The sequence below is a fragment of the Heloderma suspectum genome, chromosome 1, assembly GCF_057233095.1.
Source record: "Heloderma suspectum isolate Gila_16-S chromosome 1, 16-S_ref, whole genome shotgun sequence".
In the NCBI taxonomy this organism is placed as follows: domain Eukaryota; kingdom Metazoa; phylum Chordata; class Lepidosauria; order Squamata; family Helodermatidae; genus Heloderma; species Heloderma suspectum.
In genome coordinates, this window is record NC_139458.1 from 213,548,247 (window position 1) to 213,570,747 (window position 22,501).

Consider the following 22,501-nt stretch of genomic DNA (forward strand, 5'->3'; position numbering starts at 1 on the left):
GACAGTTTAGCCGTTTAATTCCATTGAGATTTAAAATGTCATCTAGATTTCTATTTTGAGATCATTTCCATTAACAGACTGGCTGAAAGCATGGATTTAAAGCATCTTCAAGCATGTACAGATAGCACGGTTTTGTCATCTTCCACTGGTTCCAGCAAAGCTTTTTCCAAGGCCAAGATGTGATTTTTCTCTGCAAGGGAGAAAACAGACCTGCATTTAATAGAGTACTTAACAGATTAGTTGGAGGCAGAAAAGTCATCAGGCAGCTGGACTCCACAGATGGACTGCAGTTGCACTGGCGTGAGCAGTGACTTACAGTGACGAAACTCAAGTGTGACCCTCGGCGAGGTTGTCAGGGAACCTTCACATGGCTCGTCCTTTATTACTGCCCAGATATGGCTGGTGAAGGTTGGGCTGCTCTTGAGGGCTCACAATGGATGGCATGGCACATGTCTGGAAAAGCCCTTGCTCCCTGCTAGAATTATGCCAATGCCCCGTTCAGAGCAGTGGCAGCTGGCAGTATAGAAGCTGCTGCTGTATCCATTCAGATACTGCAGTTCAGGCACAATGTGAACACGAACCAACCATGCCCTTGCACTACCCCCAAAGAGCATCTACCACAGTATGTTGTCCTAAGCAGGCAGTCTCATGTTTTCCTTAACCACTAGATTGCAGGAAGCTGAGAATACCTGCTGGCCAGAGAAATACATTAGCGAAACTGGCTAATCTATGCCATCTCCTTGGCACACAGAGAAGGGGTCTCAATACATGTAAACATATGTTACGGTGGGATCTCAAGCAAATTCACTAGGGAGGAATTTCATTTGAAATGAATGGGGCACACAATCAACTGGACATATTCAAGATAAGGCTATTATTTCAACAAACATTTTAACTGACCGAACATTTAACTGACCAAATTAAATTACAGTTAATTTGTATGATATTCTGATAATATATAATGAATAAGTTTTAGTGATGTGACTCTGGAGCATATTTTGAAAATCTTAGAAAATCCAGCATTAAAAAGTGCCAAATATAATTTTTTCTTTGCCTGAAAGTCATCTTACCCTGCAGTCCAATGGCCCCTGGGAGAGAATGGATCTCCCGCTCTGAGGTCGGAGGCAGAATTCCAACTTTAAACGAGATCTGATCTCTCCCTGCCCCTGCACATCTTTCCGCAGCACTTCCTTCTCTGATGTTGGAGATCCAACATTGGAGACGGGGGAAATGGGTGGATTGGAGGTGTGGGTGGAGCGGAACAAGCTCTGGATGTCCAGTATTCAAAGGCCTCTCAAGTCCTCTGCCACACTCCCAACAGGAGGAAGAGCAGCCTGGTAGGGTGCTGGAAATGTCAGAGTGCTCCGAAATAAGGACAGGGTTGCCCTGTGAACTGCATTAGTCAGATAGATATTACAGTATCTGGGGGTGCAAACCTATAAGGATGCCCATCAGCTTCCGATCCCGTCGTCCCCATGCTCACCCAGCTCTGCATTTTAGCTAGATGGGCATATTCACCTGTCTACCTGAGGCATCAGGGAGGGGAAGGGATGGAGGCTGGGGAAGGCCGGGGATCACTCACATCCCTGCTTCCCCAGTCCCCTCCCCTCCCCGCTCTCAGAACCGCCCCTGTTCCATCCTCTCCAGGGTTGCTTTTGTGAACTCGATGAGACAGCCTGCACAGTTCTCTCTGCACTGGCTGTGAGGGGGAGGGGTGGGGCGCTCGGACTCCTGGGTCCAAGGTTGGAGCGCTGTCTCCGACCTCAGATCCAGGAATCCAAACCCTATTGCCCCCCAGATACAGTCTAGAGGCCATAGGATTGCTCTCCCCATCTGTGTGACATTCTGAGGATATTTATGTAGGATGTTTTTACATGCAAGTACATTTTCACGGTTTAGAAATCCAGTTCAGAAATCTAAAAACAAACAAACACATCTAAGAACATCAGTAATGAACAGCCAGGCCAATTATCCTTCATTTGAAACATCATATTTACTGTATTTCCTTAACCAAAGTTGTTTTACCTAGAGTATTTCAAATCTATGGGTGAGATGCAGCCAAAGCTATGTACACAGTGATACAAGCACCAGTGATACAAATGGGAAAGAGTTCAATAGTTCTGAAGCCATAGCTGAACTCTGTTTGAGAGTGAAGGTTATATGGCTGCCTTCTTTACCTTGGACCATCAGGCAGTGGGGAAGGAGCAGTACCACCATCCTCACTTTTCCAAGCTGGCAAGGTTACTTGGCTGATGAGATCAGAGAAAGACTTGTAAACATGCTCAGCTGTGGAGAGCAGCCCCTCCTTGAGAATAGAGGGCTGACCTGAAAAAAAGGAAAGAATTGACACACATTTGAGCAAGAAAACAAAACCACCCTCTTGTTGCGGAAAGCAAAGCGTTTTCAGTTTCACAACACGGCATTCTCAGACAAGCTACTGACTTCAGAATTATGTGGCTTCTTGCACATCAACCAGCACTAGACCCACGGAAGTAGAAGGCTTTAAGCATCTCCAGCTCGTTTTATGCATTGTGGCTAACATTCCACATCTGTCCTCAGCTTTGCATTACTGCTCTGCCCCTGGATAAGTGATTTCTGCTTATCAGGGGCCCTGATGGGTGTCAGGGCCAGCCTGTCCATGAAGCAGAGTGAAGGCCCTGCCTCAGGTGCCTGATCCCAAAGGGCGGCGGATTCTGCTCCCAGGAGAACTGTATGCCCTGCCAGTGCTCCAGAAAGCCCATGCTGGCCACAATCCTGCTGTGGCAAGAGGGGCTGGCACAGCTCCCTGGAGCACTGCCTGCCTGATGCCTCCCATCGAGGAACCTTTGGCGCGTGGCGTTGGGGAGCCCCACCAGCCACTTGGAGGAGAGAACAATCAGCGCGGCTTGCCAGAGAGCCTGGCTCAAAAGCCTCGTTGCGAGGGGTCCTTTCTTCTCCAGGGCCACCTCCCCTCCACTGCCATGCTCTGAGAAAGGACTCCTCACAGCAAGTCATCGAAGGAGAGGCCTATGACATGGAAGGGAGGGGGGAAGAGAGGGGGGGTGGTGATCACCACTGCTGCCATTGCTGGGGAGGAAGGGGGGGAGAAGGAGGAGAAGCCATTGTTGGGGTGGGGGAGAGGGAGGGGAAGAAGGCAGGTGGCAATAACAAGGGTCAGCAGCCACCATCATCATCAGGAAAGGGAGGAGGAGGCGGCGGCGGAGGAGGAGGTGCTGGCTCAGGCTGCCATCATAGCCAGGGAGGGAACAAACAGAGGGTAGCAGTGAGGGGGAAGGGAGGAGGAGGGGCTGGCCACCCATCATCCTCAAGGCCAGGGCGGGGGCAGTGGTGGGGGAGAAGGAGGGGGCGAGTGGCCACTGCCGTTATCATCGTGGCCAGGGGGTGGGGATTGAAGAGAGGGTGGCAGTGGGAGGTCTTGTGCCAGCCCTGGTGGGTACCAGTGACAAAGCAGAATAAAGGACTGGAGAAGCAGAGCAACCCAGTGTTTCTCCCTTCCTCCCCACTCCTCCGCAATGCCAAAATTTCTCTGGTAGAGTGACTAAGGGCTTCTCCAAAGGGACCTCTCCAAGCTGGGAGAATGGGCATCACAATGGCAAATGCAGTTCAATGCAAGCAAGTGTAAAGTGATGCATGTTGGGGCAAAAATTCCCAACCTCAAATATAACCTGATGGGATGTCAGCTAGCGGTGACTGACCAAGAAAGAGATCTTGGGGTTGTGGTGGACAGAGCGATGAAAATGTGGACCCAGTGTGCAGCCGCTGTAAAGAAGGCAAACTCCACATTAGGCATAATTAGAAAAGGAATTGAGAATAGAACTGCCAGTATGGTACTGCCTTTATACAGGGGTGACCACACTTGGAATACTGTGTCTGGTTCTGGTCACCACACCTAAAAAACAATATTGTAGAGCTGGAAAAGGTGCAGAAAAGGGCAGGTAAAATGATCAAGGGCCTGGAGCATCTCCCCTATGAGCGAAAGTTACAACAGCTGGGGTTGTTTAGCTTGGAAAAAAGAAGGGTAAGGGGAGACATGATAGAGGTGTATAGAATTATGCCTGGTGTGGAGAATGTGGAAAGGGAGACATCTTTCTCCCTCTCTCAAAATACTAGAACCTGGGGTCATCCCATGAAGCTGATCGGTGGGAAATTCAGGACAGATAAAAGGAAGTACTTTTTCACACAGCGCATAAACTATGGACTTTGCTACCACAGGATGTAGTGATGGCCACCAATTTGGATGGCTTTAAAAGGGGGTTGGATAAATTCCTGGAGGAGAAGGCTATCAATGGCTACTAGGCTTGATGGCTATGTGCTCCCTCCAGTAAAAGAGGCAGTGAGCCTATGTACACCAGTTGCTGGGGAACATGGATGGGAGGGTGCTGTTGTGCTTGTGTCCTCCTTGTGGGTTCCTGGTCGACAGCTGGTTGGCCACTGTATAAACAGAATGCTGGAGTAGATGGACCCTTGGTCTGATCCAGCAGGGCTCTTTTTATGTCCTTATGTTCTTAAGGGTGTAATGCTATGCATGTTTAGACAAAAAGAAGTCTACAACTCCCAGCATTCCACAGCTAGCCATTCTGGCTGGGGTATGCTGGGAGATGTAGGCCTTTTCTCTGTCTTAACATGAATAGGATTGCAAGGGTATTTTTATACCACAGAGCTGAACTGGCTTCATCGTCATTCTCCCTCCAAGGGAGCCCAGGAAGCTGCAATTCTGCCAAGGGGGCCTCACAGAACATTCTCAGTACTTTCCCCCAAATTAGAATTTCCTAGATTCTTTGGGGAGAGGCTGTGACATTGAAAACCAACAGAAGCCAGTAGTTCAGTTTTGTTCTTAGTCTAATATGTAGAGATCAATTATTTGAGTCTGAGTAGTTTTAAATTTAGAGAGGGGTGGATTGCAGTTGGACTTTTGAAACGACGACACCCAGATGACATGGCGAGTCAGGAAGATCCATGACTGGCAAAACAAGTGGCACCTGCAACAGCTCATTGCAGTGCAGACTGCAGAGTTCAGAGTCCCAGCCAGCCATGACATCTTCCAGGATACTCCATTACATCCCCCCATCCAGCTCTGATTTTCCATTCCCCCTCACCCTCAGCAATCAGCAACATTCCAGGGCCACTCAGCATGGTCAGTCCTTCTTTGTACTTCTCCCATGGGGTTCCCCCATGGTTTGCTGATCCCTCCCTCTTGTGTGTGGGTGGTACTGTTTTGGCTGCATAAGAATCCAGCCTGGACAAGGAGCATACTAGCATATAGGATGGCTCTATGCAGATACATCTTAGGCAGGCGTTTGTTATGCAGATTGTTGAGGTGTCAGCCAGTCCTGGGCTGAACAATCCAAGTATTCTGTCAGGATGAGCAACCTGCCTTTGAGGGCCATACCTAGGCAGGAGCACCCCAGCATACAAGCCCTGTTCAGGTGTTAACTAAAAGTAGTCAACCGAGCACATGAACAGGGATGGGGCCGCCCTGAGTAGTCTTGCTCCCAACACTGCATGCGCCATGGAGCTCCGCCCTCAGGCATTTGTATGCACAGTGCAAATATCTGCAAGGGTGAGGCCTCTGTGTGTACAGCTCTGTGCACAAGGCTTCCTCGCAATTTGGGACTTTGAGTTATTGGGGCTCTGAATCACAGTAACCTCTGTGCATACAAATGTAAACACGAGGGCCGCCTGCTTCTACAGAGACGCTGCATGCGAGAACACCCAAGGTCAGAGCTACACAGTGCACGTGACATCGGGGCTCCACAGCACAGCCCTGTCCCCACTCATGTGTTGCGTTTATTACTTTTCATTAACAGCTGAATAGGGCAATAGACAATGTAGATTGTTCCAAGATTTAGGCTGTAATCCTATACACCAGCTTTCCCCAACCTGGCACCCTCCAGAGGTTTCAGACTATAGCTCCCATGTGCCCCAGCCAGCATGGCCAATGGCCAGGGGTGATGGGAGTTGTAGTCAAAAAATCTGGAGGGCACCAGGTTGGGGAAGGCAGCTACGTACACTCATCTGCTAGTAATCTCCACTGCACTTAATCGAGCTTACTTCGGAGTTGGCACTGAATTGTTAGAATAAGTATTTCTGTCTTCCCACACCGAAGCTGCTGCTTTGAATGCCCCTGCTGCAAAGAGCTTTTCTCCAGAAGGCCAGACTCCCCTCAAAAATGTCAGTCTCAGCATAATGCAGGCTAATTACATAGCTGATGTAAATATGGAGTAATTAGATCAGAATCAATTTGACCGCAGCTATAAAGGAACAAAATCATTGTTCACATATACAGTCCAAAGTAATTGGTGAAAGGGCAGTAAGGAACCCTCAGAGGATTATGGCGATTGCTGGGCTTAAACTTCCCAATTCCCTCAGCCTCTTGATATATTCTTATAAACAAAGGGGTTGAAGAAAGTTACCCTAAATTAATTAATGTACTGGTGCATACCAGCAGCAGCAGTCTTAGCACATTTTTTTAAGTACATTTATTTATGATATATATAGTATGGATTAAACTCCTCTTAAAACTAGTTCTGTAGACCTTGTACAACAGTTGGAAACATAATAAGAAAACAATAAAAATCACAACAAAACACTGACATCCTGCTCAGGTCAAAAGCCCAATACACACATACTAATACAGCACAATACAAAGCCAAAATAGAAAGCATCAAGAACTAAAGCCATCACTCAGGGACTAAAATGATAGATCTAAAATACTTAAAATATCTATCATAATTAAAATGTACGTATCATTACGATCCCATCATAGTAAGTCTTTATCCCTCTTGGGCATTTATACCTCATAGGACACAGTATCATTTGTTGCAGTATTTTGGGTAATGTGGAATAAAAAACAGGAAATAACACTACAAAAGTGGCATATTGAATGTGTAATGTGCCCCAACAGTTATCAGAACACTTCAATACCGCTACAAAGCTTTAGTGTAGATCTAGCCAAAGATACCCAATGAGGGTGATATTTTTGCACATAGGAGCTTTCCGTTGAAGTTAACATATGCTTTACACTGCTACAAAATTGCTGCATTTCTAAAGTGACACAAGTTATCTATTTAATAACACACTTGATCAGCAAAACACATTCAAATGTATGACGATGAGCCTATAAAGCAGCAGCTGCTGTAATTACGCTCTTGAAAAAAAGACTTATGGGAAAGGTAATGAGTGTTACGGCTCCCTGTGACCTCAGAAAGATTGTGAACTCTCCAGATACCTTTTGAGAAATAATTTGGGCATCAGGGAAAGGACTGGCATTTGCATCTTTTATACTGATTGGGTGGGAAAGGAGAAAGAGTCCACGGCGCCCTGAGGCAGATACTGAAAGGTGAAAAATAATGGCACTAAACCACTCAGTCATGATGAGTGGCATTTAATGAAATGGCATTCAAAGGCTACAGCAATAGGGCACAAGTTAAAAGTGAGATCCTTGAGGAACATCCAAGAATGCAAATGTGAGTAGCATTCGGGATGAAGGACATCCTCACTGTTATAGGTTTCTCTGGAAGGAGAGGTTTAAGGCTGAGCACACTGTAAATTCAGTCCTGTTTAATTTCAGAACCTACACTGAATGGTTTCTAACACCACAGTGGTTAACCAAGCTTAAATCCCAGTTAAATGTTAACAGTGGCCCTGTTCAGACACCATGCTAAGCCATGTTAGTCAGGGAATTTGCACATACTACAGTGGCTTAGCATGTCATGTGAGGGGACAAGAACCTGCTAACCACAGTTCTGGAATCACCCTGGGTAACCACCCCCCTGCAGCAGGGGGCCCTAGGATGGCTCACCATTAGGTCTGTTGTGCTCCCAAGTGGTTAAAACAGGCCCCGGATGGTTTCTAGGCTGCAACCATAGAGACGTCAGCCTACAGCGTCCACTACTTCCAAGGTCACTCTAGCCAGTGTGGACTTTCTCAGTGGTCACTGGAGCCTCGTGACAGATGGAGTGGCTGGCTCACATGTTTTCATGATGCAAGGGCCATGGGGATCACCAGCGGCGGTGGCGGGAGGATGGTTACAGTAACTACAGGGTGGGATGGTTTCGGGAACCATGTGGTGCCACAGGGTTCCCAATCATGTGACAGGCATGCGTGTCATGGTTACATTACCCCCCTCCATAGTTACCCTAACCACCCTCCCCCCATGCACATCTGAACAGGAGCAGTGTGTGTTAATCTGGTACTAAAAGGGGTAAATATTGCTTTGTGACCTTGAGGTTACTTGATGAAGCTGCTTGTAAAGACAGCTGCATTTCCCTGCTCTTCTTCAAAACCAGTCTGGCCAAGTCTTAGTTAAAGTCTTAGGACAGATCTACGCCTTGTGTCATATCATTATGATCCCATCATGGTAACGCTATATCTCTCTTGGGCATGTATACCTCGTAGGACACACAGTGACATTTGTTGCAGTATTTTGGATAATGTGGAATAAAAAGCAGGAAATGACACCACAAAAACGGTATATCAAATATGCAATGTGCCCCAATGGTTATCAGGGCACTTCAATACCGCTATAAAGCTTTAGTGTAGATCCAGCCGAAGTGAGATAACATCAATTAGCATGGAATCAAAACTTCAAGGTCTTCTTGCCCAGGGGTCAAAGGGTCTGGAATGTAAGTCTGAGGTCTTCTTAAATATGAATCTGGGGTCTTTTAGGGGGTCTTCTTCTAAGTCTCCCCAAAAGCCTTATTCAGGTCATCCCACCATTCCAGATCAAATTAGCCATCTTCAGTCTTTTGTTAGCAACATTATCGAACCCTTTAGATTAACACACACAGACCACAATCCGGCACAAAGTTCTCCCATAGAAGCCCCAGTGGAATGAGTTGGAGTTGTGCAAAAGTGCAGGCATTTCAATCAGGAGAACTTTCTGGTGGATTGTACTTACTTGGAAACACGTTTTACTAAAACTGATGCAAGGACTGCAAAGTAAACCTACCCATGTTAACTGGCCTTCTAAGGGACTATAGCAGTGGTGCAGAACCTCAGTTCTGTGAGCCAAATCTGGCCCTCCAGTGTCCCCAGATGCTCACACCCCCTTCCCCTGGCCATGCCCCCTTCCCACTCAGCACTGATCATTGGGTGATTTCCTGGCTTTTGCCCATTTTTCCACATTTTAAAAAGTTGAAATGCCTCTCCTGAAGCTTAGTTACTGGCAGCGAGAGCTTTAAACTAACATATGCTGGTATGTTTTGTATCTTGGCCCTGTCCCCTTTTGCCTTCCACCCACCGCTAGAATGCAGCCCCCGAGAGCTTCTCCAAAACAGAATTTGGCCCACAGGCTAAAAGATGTTCAACACCCCTGGACGACAGGCTTCTCTTGGATACCTTCCTGATTCAGTTTCTGGGAGCACCTTGACTCAGCCAGGAGATGACACTCCCTCGACTCCCTTGACTCCCTTTGCAGTGACGGAAACAACAGTGTCTGAGCATGCTGTTACCCTCTCATTCCACAAGCAAGGGGGCAGTAAAGAACCTCTCCTTCTTTGTGTGTCCCAGAATGAGTACCACTGGCATAGAAAATAGATCCTAAGGCTGAGCCACATATAAAATCAAGCCCTTTGGTGTCCTGTTAGGAATTCTTACCTGGTCGTGCTTGGAAAGACAGCGCATCCTTCAGTTTCATCATTAACTGCTGCAGTTCCTCCTCTTCCGCCTCCTCCGACTCCCTCTCACAAAGAAGGGCCTCTGCTGCAGTGGGGGAGTGAAGGCTTATGGTCTTAATTCCACTGTTGAGATGATCCCTGTTTGTTTCAGGCTTTAGATCTCCAGAGGAATTTGTTAGAGGAACGATTCTCCCACCAGGGTTTTCGTGATGTGCAACTTCAGGGCTGGAGTTTTGGAGCAATTCTGACCTCAGTGTGATCTCTGGTGATCCTGAATTCCTGCTGAGAAGACCGGCCTTTGGCACAAAAGCCCCCTTCCTTTCACCACAAGCGAAGGGCAGATCCAAAGAATTGTAGTTTGAATATTTCGTGAGGTTGGGTTTTAATGGAGGGTAACCTGATCCATTCTGAAGATTCCTTTCCTTCAACGACTTCTTCCTACATATAGGGATATTCTAAGCATGTTGTAAAGGAAAGATGAGATGTTGCTAAAAATATTGTTGGGGGAGCAGCGCACCACGTTGGTATCTCCTATCATTGATTGGAGGTAACAGTGGGAATTCCTCTCCCTGCTAGCCTTCTCAAGCCCCTGCTAGCCTACAGGGGGCAGGGGGCTGGGAAGGGAAGGAGCCTGCAGAGGAGCCCAACTCTCCACAGGCCAAATGGGGAACCTCCACAGGCCAGATTAAGCCTGTGGGCCAGAGGTTCCACATCTCTGGACTAAAGCATGATCTAAACAGCACATGTGCATCAGATGAGGAGAGAACTAAAATCCCCTCTGTGGCGTTTTTCCAATGCTATGGCGTCTAGCTATGTTCATCTAATGGTTTACATTCCTCTAATGCATTTGTTCATCTCAGCATATGGGTTTAGCAGTATTAGGCCTCTTAGGCCTAGTTCTCAGTGAGTAAGTAGGTCTGTGTCTGGGTTGTACCACTTCAGACTGTATGTGGGGGCTCACATGATCGGATGCTCCTCCACAAAGAAAGGCTGTGAGATTAGACACAGAAAACTAACATGTCAGGGGGAAAGAAAGGCTAAAATCTTTCTCCCCGACATCTAGTTTTCTGTGTGGAGATATTTATTCATTCATCCATTTGTATGGAGGAGCATCCAGTCGCTCCTGGGATACAGCACAGACAGCTGAGCAGGTTTACTCCCAGAGTGAGAACGAGGCCTTAGTTTTCCTAGTGGGGCCACATGTGAGAGGAAAGGGGATACTTCTGCACATGCTGAAAAGCGACATATGGCACATCAACTCACATGTCTTTCAGAACTCATCTTCATGAGACTATACCTTGACCTCTCACAGGGCCCCAACCCATTAAATGTGTTACTGCGTTAATCGCTTCTTGGGCAGAAAATCAGGGCATAAATTTAATAAAGAAATAAAGGTGACTGGCTTTTAAAAAAACAAAAATAGCTGCTCCAAGGGGGTGGCGTGCTAATCAGGATTGCACTGTGGTGGAAGGCAAGCAGGAGTTTAATTTCTCCCCTCCCCATTACCGTCCCAAGGGGAGATGCTGCCCTCCCAAAACTACTATTTGCATTGGGAGGGAAGCTCCCATTGGCAAGGGACAAAATAATTCGGCCTACAAAGGTGTCCTGGCAGGGTTCCCACCTGAAGCTGTGCCTTGTGGAACCTGAAGTAATCCTGGATGAATTTTCTCTAGACAGCCAAAGGGCGTGTTGACCCATCCTTGCATACCTGAATGTCCAGCCTCATTTTCTTAACCTCCATCCAGAGGTTCTCCTGGCTTGCTATTAGCTCGTGGAGCTTTGCGTCTAGTGTACAGTTTCTGCCTTCTTGAGCAGAATGAAAGAGCTGCGCTTTGCTCTTCCATTTCTTCAACTGTTTCTTCAAGTACCTGCAGGACAATAAAGTGGCCTAGTGGGGTTACCAAATCAAAGGTTGTTATCACAATAACGAAGGGAGCGAACTCAAACACTGAGCCGGGTCTAATGAAGCCAGACCAGGAAGTGGGGGGGTCTCATGAGGTGAGAACATTGTCCCAGAGAGCCAGACGTAATGACAGCCATCCAGGCCAGCCCCACCTCCAGACTGCACTGTCGGAATGTGCTTTATGTGAGGAGGCTGCCCTCGAGGACTGTTCAGAAGCTTCAGTGGGTATGGGATGCGGTGCTCAGTCTCCTGACAGAGAACAGACCTCCAAGGGCAAATTACACCAGTGCATCATTGTCTCTGCTGGCTTTCTAGTATATTGGATTGCAATTGAATTTGACCTATAAAGCCCTAAAGAGATTAGGCCCCCTGTGCTGGCTGTTTGTCAGGAAAAAAACCCCTGCACTTAAGGGCAAAACTACACAGTCAACATCATGTGTATTTCTCCTTCTCCCCCCACCCTCATTAGTAATGCCAGCAATGGGATTTTGTTTCCCTTCAGTGATGTCATCATGTAGCCAAATTGGATGGCTACAGCAAACGTCCCCAACATGGTGCCATCCAGATGTGTTAGACTACAACTCTCACAACAGCTGACCATTGGCCATGCTGGCTGGGGCTGATGGGACCTGTAGTCCAAAGCATCCAGAGGGCGCCATGTTGGGTGAGGCTGGACCACAGCATCTGTGTCCTCCCAATTACTCCCCAGTTGGCCTACTCCCCTGGGCGAGGAGTGATTGCCTGGAGGACATTGTTGGACCACTTTGCACTGCTATAATGGGCCTTCAGCTAGAGAGAGGAAAAAAATGAGAGGCCACTGGATTGGCCTCTAAACTGGCTTTGGGGTGGCTGCATAGGGGATAGGCATGCCGACTTTCCTTTCTCTAGTCCAGGGATGGAAAACTTGTGACCCTCTAGGTCAGCCCTCTGCACCCCTGATCTAGAGCAACCCCCACCAAACTGGTGTCCTCCAGATGTTTTGGACTACAACTCCCATCAGCCCCAGCCAGCATGGCCAATGGTCAGCTGTTATAAGAGTTGTAGTCTAACGCATCTGCATGGCACCATGTTGGGGATGTTTGCTGTAGCCAACATCCTGTAGCCATTGGCATTCCTGAACTGGACACGCTGGCTGGGGCAGTTGGGGGATGAAGTCAAAAGCATTTGGAAGGCAGCAGGTGTGGGGGGGTGCTCTAGTTCACGGGGGCAGAACCTCTTTCTGCTTGAGGGCCAGACTCCATTTTGGAGAAGCTCTCCGGGGCTGCATTCCAGTGGTGGGCAAGGCCAAATAGGCAAAAGGGGTGGGGCCCAAAACACCCCAAATACCATCATATTGTAGCTTAAAGCTCTTATTGTGAACCTCCCAGAGAGCTTCAGCTATTGGGCGGTATAGAAATCTAATAAATAAATGAATACATAAATATTGCCAGTAACTAAGCCTTAGCAGAGGCATGTCAGCCTTTAAGAATGGGGAAAAACTGCACAAAAGCTGGGAAGCCACCAAAGCAGCGGTGGTTGGGGGAAAGGGGGTGGCCTTCTAGGAAACCCTTGTGGGCTCCTATGTCTGAGGTTCTGCACCCCTGCTTGAGATGTTGTTGGAATCCAACTCCCATCAGCCCCAGCCAGCATGATCAATGGTCAGGGGTGATGGGAGTTATAGTACCTTAACATCTGGAAGCCCACAGGTCCCCCCCCTGTCTATTCTGTACCAAGGCATGTTGAAAGTGGCCACTTTCCTTGAACTTTCCTTGCTATGGAGGGATTTGTGTGCCATTTCCTCTGGTCTCACAGCTCTTGTCCTTAGCCTTGTGATTGCAATCAAATTGCCGCTCCCACACCTGAGTGGAAGAGTGAGCGATTCTCGATGCACTAGCTGTTCGAGGCAGACCAGACGTATGCATCGCCCACTTCTCTAATCTAGCAGACAAATCTGATTGATAAGTGCAGCCCCGGCACGCCCCAGCCTTCCGCCCCCTTTCTCTCATACAAAGCTGAGGCAGAGTTGCAGAGATAAACACTCCCTAACACTGCAGAAGTAAACTACCGATGGGGGTGATCTGGTTTCCTACACTTCAGGGCTATGCTCTCACCTGTCTATGGTTTCCACACCTTTTACACCACACAGCGCAAGGCTCTGAACCAAGGCTACCCACCTCCGCTGACTGTGAAGGGCCTGGATGGATTCCTGCGCTTTAGCCAATTCCACCTTCAAGGAAGTAAGCGCCTGTGGGAAAAGGAAGGAGAGGGAGAGGGCCTGCCATTGCACTGTGATGAAGAGAGCAGACACACAAAACAGCCCAAATGCCGCTAGGCAGCTCTGCTAGGTCGTCTCTCTGCTGGACTCAAAATGCACAAATGGGCAGAATAGGCAGGACAGGACTGGGCGGGCCACTATCTGACATTATTAGGCAGCCAGAAATTTCCACCAAATGCTGTGTCAGGGGTTGATTCCCCATGTATAGGAATAAAAAAAAGCAGTGGCATGCCACCTTAGAGATTAGGACACGGAATAATGGGCTCCAGTGACAGGAAGCCAGATTCCGGCTGAACATCAGGAGAAGCTTCCTGACTGTTAGAGCAATACGACAATGGAACCAATTCCCTAAGGAGGTGGTGGGCTCTCCCACACTGGAGGCGTTCAAGACGAGGCTGGACAGCCATCTGTCAGGGATGCTCTGACTTGGATTCCTGCACTGAGCAGGGGGTTGGACTCAATGGCCTTGTGGGCCCCTTCCAACCCTACTATCCTATGATTCTATGATTAACACATTTACTACAGCATAAACTTCCATGGATTAGAGTCCATTTCATCAGATGCACGAAGTGTTATTCTCAGTTGGCAGAAAATATAATTATTAGAGATACATAGACAGATGGATAGATACACACACATACACACACACCTGTAGTAAATGTCTTTAAGGTGCCTTAAGGTACAATCCTATGAATGTTTAGACAGAAAAAGGTCCTACAGAATTAGGACTTAAATAAAATAGCCTTGCATCCTTATTTTATTCCCATGGATGGAGGAGGAAAATGTAAATAGCAGAGTCAAATGGCAATGAAATGCCATTTAACTGGAACTTCAAGTAAAGCTTAAATGTATGCAAAATAAGCACAGTGACCATTCACAACAGAAGCAACTGGTGGTAACACAATCACCTTAGTATTGCTAAGTCAATGAATACCTGTAGCGCAACAGGAAACCATTATTCCTATTCATGCCCAAACAAATAGGATAAAACTTTGTTATTAGTTCTAATTCAGCTATTCATGCTTGGTCCATGGTTCCCCTTTTGAAACTCCACTGTAGGAGCATGCGTTTTTTTTTCTATGCTCACATATGTATATTTGTGCCTGCCTGTACTTCTGCCCACTGAAATTAGTACTTCATGCATCTGATGAATTAGATTCTAGTCCACAAAAGCTTAAGCCATAATAACAATGTTAGTCTTTAACGTATCACAAGATTTTATTGCTTTTGCTGCAACACAGAGTAATGCAGCTACTCCTCTACAAGCTCTTATATATGGGAATGTATGTGAACATTTTCTGTGTTCAGACGTTATGAAGCAAATTTAGTATTTTTGAACCATTTCACTAATTTTGCATAATCTACTCATTCGAACATTTGTTATTAATTTGCTATCCAGATAGAACAGTAGTGTAAAATACAGTTAAAAGGAAAGTTTTTACCATTTTCCTTGAAGGTCTTACAAAGAAGTGTATCCCCTCTTCCCTCAATAAAATATGTTAACTTCAGCATAACTACAGTGACCCGGTTCACACATAATGGTGGGAAATTGTGGATTAACCCATGATTTGATGTGGTGGGGGCGGGCTCCATTTTACATATGCGACCTCCAAGCGGGCCCATTGGAGGTTGCTATATGACGTCTGAATCCGGACACTATGATCTTGTTCGCACAATCACCGTGACTTAAACGAGGCACAGTGGCTTGCTTAGGCTGCTGGCATGTACCAGGTGTCATTTGCCTAATTACCCACCAGGGCACAGCTTGCCATGTCATCCAAACCCATGTGGTATGGCTTGTTTGTGGGGGGGAAAACCCTCAAATAACTGAACAACAGCCCATGGGTTATTTGAGGGTTGTTTTCCGATTGCGATGGGAGCCTTTTAAAAATTTAATTTTTATTGCACAAAAATGGGGCCAGGAATTTTTTTCACATTTTCCCAGCCCCATTTTATGTGCACAAATGGCCCCTTTATTATTATTTTTATGCAGTTATTTGCAGTTGTGCACTTGCGTAACTTCAGGTATCCAAAATATAGCGGCTTGCCTTGGCTGCTCCCTTGTATGTCAAACATACAAGATAACAGTCAAGGCTACACTGTAGCAAGGCTGTTCAGGTACCCTTAAAAACAGTTGCTGGGGACTCGGACGAGTGGGAATTCCTAACAGGTACCCTCAAGGTACCTTTTGTGCTGGAGGAAAATTCTGAGAGTGCCTTGGACTGCAAGAAGATCAAACCAGTCCATACTCCAGGAAAGAAAGCCAGACTGCTCACTTGAGGGAATTATATTACAGGCAAAACCGAAGTAGTTTGGCCACATAATGAGAAGACAGGACACCCTGGAGAAGATGCTGATGCTAGGGAAAGTGGAAGGCAAAAGGAAGAGGGGCCGACCAAGGGCAAGATGGATGGATGATATTCTGGAGGTGACGGACTCGACCTTGGGGGAGCTGGGGGTGCGACGGCCGACAGGAAGCTCTGGCGTGGGCTGATCCATGAAGTCACGAGGAGTCGGAAGCGGCTGACTGAATAAACAACAACAACACCCTCAAGGTTCAGGGCAAAGCCCTGAACCCTGGGGATACCCTTGCTAGCGGGGTGATCAACACCCTGTTTCCCCACCTGTCAATTGTGCAAGGCTGTCGCTGTAAAGCAGCTATCCAAGGTGCTTAACCCAATCCCCAAAATAGGTTTAGCAACCTGGATAGTTCCTTTAGAGTTCTGGCTGGTTCTGACTGAAACCCAGAATAGATTCACAGTCCCACTGAAATCAGAGCCATCAGCCTTCACTGCCTGGAAGAGGCTGGGAATGCAAATTAAGTCATCTCTCATGTGGCCACCAACCAACTTGAGCACTCTGTGCAAAGACAGAATGGGGACGTGGCTGGGGTGATGGGCCCTTTGCCAGTCTTGGGTCCCTTTTGAAATGCTTGACCTCACCATTCCCCAAAGGCAACTTCTCCAGCCCATCATGTACAGAACATTTCTGATCTGTTATATAACACCCACCTTGGCAGGATATAACCCTGGCACCAGGGGTATTGCTAGACACTTAAAACATTTGGGGCCCAGGACCAGAGGGCACAAATCTGCATACAATATGCACTGTGGATACAGTTAGGGAGCAAGAGGCAGTCCGTGGCAAACTGGTTTTGTGGGATCGGTTCCAGCTTCTTCCTTCTGATGAAGTGGACAAGGTGCTTTCATCTGTAAGGCTGACCACCTGCTTACTTGATCCTTGCCCATCTTGGCTCATTATGGGCTGCAGAGAGAGATTGGGTGAGTGGATCAGGGTGGTGGTGAGCACCTCCCTTGAGGAGGGAGTGATGCCATCAGCCCTCAAGGAGGCAGTGATAAGACCACACTTAAAGAAGCCCTCCTTGGATCCCCAAGTTCTGAACAACTTTCGCCCAGTCTCAAATCTGCCATTTTGGGGCAAGGTGATTGACAGGTGGTGGCAATGCAGTTGAAGGCACACTTGGAAGAAGCCGACTATCTAGATCCATTTCAGTCAGACTTCAGGCTTGGGCATGGGACAGAAACAGCCTTGGTCGCCTTGGTGGATGATATGAGGAGGGCTCTGGATAGGGGTGAATGCTCCTTCCTTGTTCTCCTCGATCTCTCAGCGGCTTTTGACACGGTTGACCACGGTATCCTCCTGGACCGCCTGGAGGGGTTGGGCATTGGAGACACCATATTGCAGTGGTTCCGGTCCTTCCTCTCTGGCAGGTACCAGAGGGTAGCACTGGGAGAGGAGGTGTCGGACCCATGGCCGCTCACTTGTGGGGTGCCACAGGGCTCCATCCTCTCCCTGATGCTGTTTAACATCTATGTGAAGCCGCTGGGGGCTATCATCAGGAGGTTTGGGGTGTGGTGTCATCAATATGTGGATGACACGCAGCTCTACCTCTCGTTCAAATCTTCACCAAGGTTGGCCGTAGAACCCCTGTCCAAATGTTTGGAGACAGCGAGTGGCTGGATGGGGAGGAACAAGCTGAAGCTGAACCCTGACAAGACCGAGGTACTTTTGGTGGGAGACAAGAGGAGGCTGGGGGATGTTGACCTGGTGTTGAATGGGATACGGCTACCCTTGAAAGACCAGGTCCGCAGCCTGGGGGTCATTTTGGGCTCATTTTGGGCCCAGCTGTCCATGGAGGCTCAGGTGTCAGCTGTGAGCTGGACAGCGCTGTATCAACTCCATCTGATATGGCAGCTGCGCCCCTACCTTCCCGACCATCTGCTCCCATCAGTAGTACATGCCCTGGTCTCCTCTCATCTAGACTACTGTCATGTGCTCTACGTGGGGTTACCCTTGAAGACGGTTCGGAAGCTGCAGCTGGTACAGAACACGGTGGCTTGCCTGATTAAAGGCAGCCGCCGGCGAGAACACATCATTCCAGTGATGAAGGAGTTGCACTGGCTACCAGTTGTTTTCCGGGCCAAATTCAAGGTGTTGGTCTTGACCTTTAAAACCCTATACAATTCCAGCCCAGCCTATCTTAAGGAGCGCCTCCAGCAACACCAGACAGGCCGCTTAACAAGATCACCCACGGATGACCTTCTCTCTGTCCCATCAGCCAGGACAGCTAGGCTGGTGAGGACGAGGGAGAGGGCTTTCTCTGTGGTGGCCCCCACTCTGTGGAACTCCCTCCCTAGGGAACTCCGCCATGCCCCCTCTTTAATGAGCTTCCACCATGCATTAAAAACATGGTTGTTCAGGCAGGCATTTGGGGTGGGTTTGGGGTATTTTTAGAAATGTGATGTTTTTAATGTAGTATTTTATTGTTTTAAATTGTTCTTGTTGTACATCGTCCAGAGTGGCTGGGTGACCAGCCAGATGGGCAATTAATAAATTTAATAAGTAAATAAGTAAATAAATAAAATATTCTAATTTATGTCTATATATGCAAATTTAGAAACGATTACTAGGATTTATTTACATTTCACTGGAGGCAAAGCCAGCAGACTCATTTCTCATCCAAATCATCTCAAATAAAATAAATTATTCAATTAATTTGCACCCTGACCCAGATCATTCCCAACCAATGGAAAACATCTGGGTGGTAGTGGTGAGGAGTGTTGCAGCATGTGGGAAGGGGAGGATTAACCTTTCCTTTCCCAGGTGCAATTCCCCTTGAAAATTGCCCCTGGCAGGGCAGCTGAACTGAGAAAAAACTCTTCCAGTGGAAGCAATGGATCTGCGGAATAGATCTGGGGCCTGGGAAATAGATCCAGTGCCAGGGCCCCATGGGCCCAGGCATGCCCCTGCATGGCACCCAAGAGGTTTCATTACAGTACCTGCATTAGGCATTGATCCAAGATGATTGCAGAAGCTCTATCAGATCAGTGGTGTAGTGCAGCCTGGACTCACAGGGATGCAGCTCTGGAACTTCTTTATTAGAAGGGGTGGTGACATCATCTGCCACCCCTCAGAATTCCCTGTTCCCTCTAGGTTAGCAGCAATCAGCACAGCAGCTGGGGGGAAATCAATTCTCCCAGCACCAGTGTATTGTTCCTTGTTGTAATGTAAACTATTTGGGGATGGTTTGGTTTCAAATGGGCAATTAAGACCCTTTTGCTTTACAAAAGACCTGCTCCTGGTGGAGATGAAAATTCCTAGAACTGGCTTGTTGACGTGGATCAACACAGCTGGCTGCAATTTTGGACTCTCCTTGCGGGCATAGCTGTGGGGACTGTCACGAGGAGTGCCTGGACTTCGAAATTAACCACTGCACCACTGTACCAGATTGAAACCATTTGCAGCTGACAAGGCTACCGAAACTCTTGCCGACAACACTGGGCTGGTGTTTAGTGGGACGCTACGATTCAGCATTAATTACCTGATGGGGTGCTTTTTCTTGACCTAGTGATCTGCTGCCATTCTCCGTCTGCTGTGCTTTGGATACTTTGGCATCGAACGGACTGCTCAGCTCAGCTGTAGGTCTAAAGGAGGCATTGAGGGGAACAGATTAGGCGATGTAGGCTGTCCTAAAGAGATGGGCTGAACAGAGCAGGGGCTGCAAATAGAAGGCAGAAGGGATTAATCTATATCCTGAACAACCTCTTTCCACCCCTCCTCCATGTGACAGCGAGATCAAATATATAATGATCTGGATCCATAGAATTGGACAACTAGTTCAGCATGCCCAAGGAATGGCATCCTTGTTTGGACTTGCTGTTTTTGGAAAGCAGCCCCACCCAATGCTGCATAGTAAACCCCTTTGCAAACTGAGAGGAGTTTTGTATGAGTTTGTGACATGACATAAGGGGCACCGTCTGTCAAAAGTTCCAGTGAGCTCATGTAACTCCTAGGGTATTGTCGAGATGACAGTATTTTAGCAGGAAAGAATGTAACCCCTATGAATCGGCTGGTTTAGGGCTTTTCTGCACGAGGCATTTATTGTGCACTCATGATTCCTTACTCATGATTGTTTATGGGTTCTTTAGACAATGTCGTGAACCTCCAGTTTCGCTTCTGTTTTTTAAGAGTACTTTCCTGTGTTATATTTTTTTTAGTGTGGGAAAAATAGGACATTATTTCTCAAAGCAAAAGAACTACTTGTGTATTTGTGCTATTCCACTATAGCACAGGGCCACCTAGAAGGTATGTAGCACAAAAACAGGAAAGGAAAAGTTCTTTGTGTTGTGCTCACATCTCAGGTCTGCCTGTGATGAAACCGAAAGTAGATACAGTGATAACAGCCTTGTATAGAAAAGCTCTTAGTCCTTTAGGGGTGGAGTCCTCACTCAGGGGAAAGCTAGGAGGAAAAGAGTCAGCTTGTTTTCCTGGGGAGCTGAATGCTGGAGAATGGATTAATAATTACGGGCTGTTATCAGTTTGAATGGTTATTGCAGGGCTAAGACCCTGAAGCTACCTTTATAAAGTTGCCATTTGTGGTTGTCCTGTGGTTTGGAGTTAAAGTATCTACAGAAGAGTAAGAGACATGCCCACCGCTTGTGGAACCAGAGGAACATTGAGACTGGTTAACTGCAAAGATGGAAGCAAGAATTCAATGGTTCTATTTGGACTCAGAGGGGATATGTGTTGCATTTATTTGTATAGGGGAAATTGATGTATGGTTCTGTACAACTGTGATTCTTAATGTATGTATGTATGTATGTATTTATTTCTACACCGCCCAATATCTGAAGCTCTCTGGGCGGTTCACAAAAATTAAAACTACGATGTGCGGCATAATACAATATAAAAGATGAACGCTTAACATCACAATATAACAATACAACCAGAATAAAACCTAGCAGCAGTGCAGACATTTAAAACACAGATTTAAAACACCAAAGCTAAAGGACTAGAAAGCTAAAATGCTAAACTACCAGGAGAATAAAAAGGTCTTCACCTGGTGCCAGAAGGAGTACAACGTAGGTGCCAGGTGAACCTCTCTAGGGAGCTCATTCCACAGCCAGGGTGCCACAGCAGAAAAGCCCCTCTTCCTGGTAGCCACCCGCCTCACTTCCTTTGGCAGGGGCTCATGAAGAAGGACTGCTGAGGATGATCTTCAGGTTTGGGCAGGCATATGGGAGGACGCAATCCTTCAGATAACCTTGCCCAAAGCTGTTAAGGGCACTGAATACTAATACCAGCACTTTGAATCTGGCCCAGAAATGGGCTGGCAGCCAATGCAGTTGGAAAAGTACTGGCGTAATGTGATCTTGCTGGCCAGTCCCTGTTAACAATCTTGCTGCCCTATTTTGGACTAGCTGAAGTTTCCGGAGCGTTTTCAAAGGCAGCCCAATGTATAACGCATTGCAGTAATCCAAATGAGAGGTTATCAGAGCATGGATAACCGTAGCTAGGCTATCTCTGTCCATCCAGCTAAGGGCGTAGTTGGCATACCAGCCTAAGCTGATAAAAAGTGCTCCGTGATACTGAGTTAACCAATACCTCAAGTGACAGTTCTGGGTCCAAGAAAACCCCAAACTATGGACTTGATCCTTTACGGGGAGTGCAACCCCCTCCAGATCAGGTTTAATATCACCTAGCCGGGCAGACGAACCACCCACTAACAGTACCTCCGTCTTGTCTGGCTTGAGTTTCAGTTTATTGGCCCTCATCCAGTCCATTACTGTGCCCAGGCACTGATTCAGAACAGTTAGTGCCTCACCTGGGCTTGATGAGAAAGAGAGGTAGAGCTGGGTGTCATCCGCATATTGATGGCACCTCAGCCCACACCTAGAATCACAGAATCATAGAATAGTAGGGTTGGAAGGGGCCTACAAGGCCATCGAGTCCAACCCCCTGCTCAATGCAGGAAGCCAAGTCAGAGCACCCCTGACAGAACCCCTGAACCCCCAGCCTCGTCTTGAATGCCTCCAGTGTGGGAGAGCCCACCACCTCCCTAAGTCATTGGTTCCATTGTCATATTGCTCTAACAGTCAGGACGTTTTTCCTGATGTTCAGCCAGAATCTGGCTTCCTGTCACTGGAGCCCATTATTCCGTGTCCTGCACTCTGGCATGATCGAGAAAAGATCCTGGCCTTCCTCTCTGTGACAACCTTTCAAGTACTTGAAGAGCACTATCATCTCTCCCCTCAGTCTTCCCTTCTCAAGGCTAAACATGCGCAGTTCTTTCAGTCTCTCTTCATAGGGCTTTGTTTCCAGGCCCCTGATCATCTTGGTTGCCCTCCTCTGAACCCTCTCCAGTTTGTCTGCATCCTTCTTCAAGTGTGGTGCCCAGAACTGGACACATTACTCCAGATGAGGCCT

At 47.5% G+C, this 22,501-nt stretch overlaps 1 protein-coding gene across 1 annotated transcript in view; it reads right to left on the reverse strand.

Annotated features, from left to right (window-relative positions):
• DYTN (dystrotelin) overlaps positions 1 to 22,501 on the reverse strand; it is a 42,428-nt gene continuing 19,927 nt past the window's right edge. Inside the window, exons 8-13 of the mRNA XM_084807661.1 lie at positions 19,617 to 19,719; positions 13,674 to 13,744; positions 11,326 to 11,485; positions 9,598 to 10,072; positions 2,178 to 2,325; positions 1 to 190 (exon numbers count right to left, since the gene is read on the reverse strand). Coding sequence (XP_084663787.1) covers positions 136 to 190; positions 2,178 to 2,325; positions 9,598 to 10,072; positions 11,326 to 11,485; positions 13,674 to 13,744; positions 19,617 to 19,719 — 1,012 coding nt within the window. The 3' untranslated portion in view covers positions 1 to 135. The remainder of the gene's footprint in view (positions 191 to 2,177; positions 2,326 to 9,597; positions 10,073 to 11,325; positions 11,486 to 13,673; positions 13,745 to 19,616; positions 19,720 to 22,501) is intronic.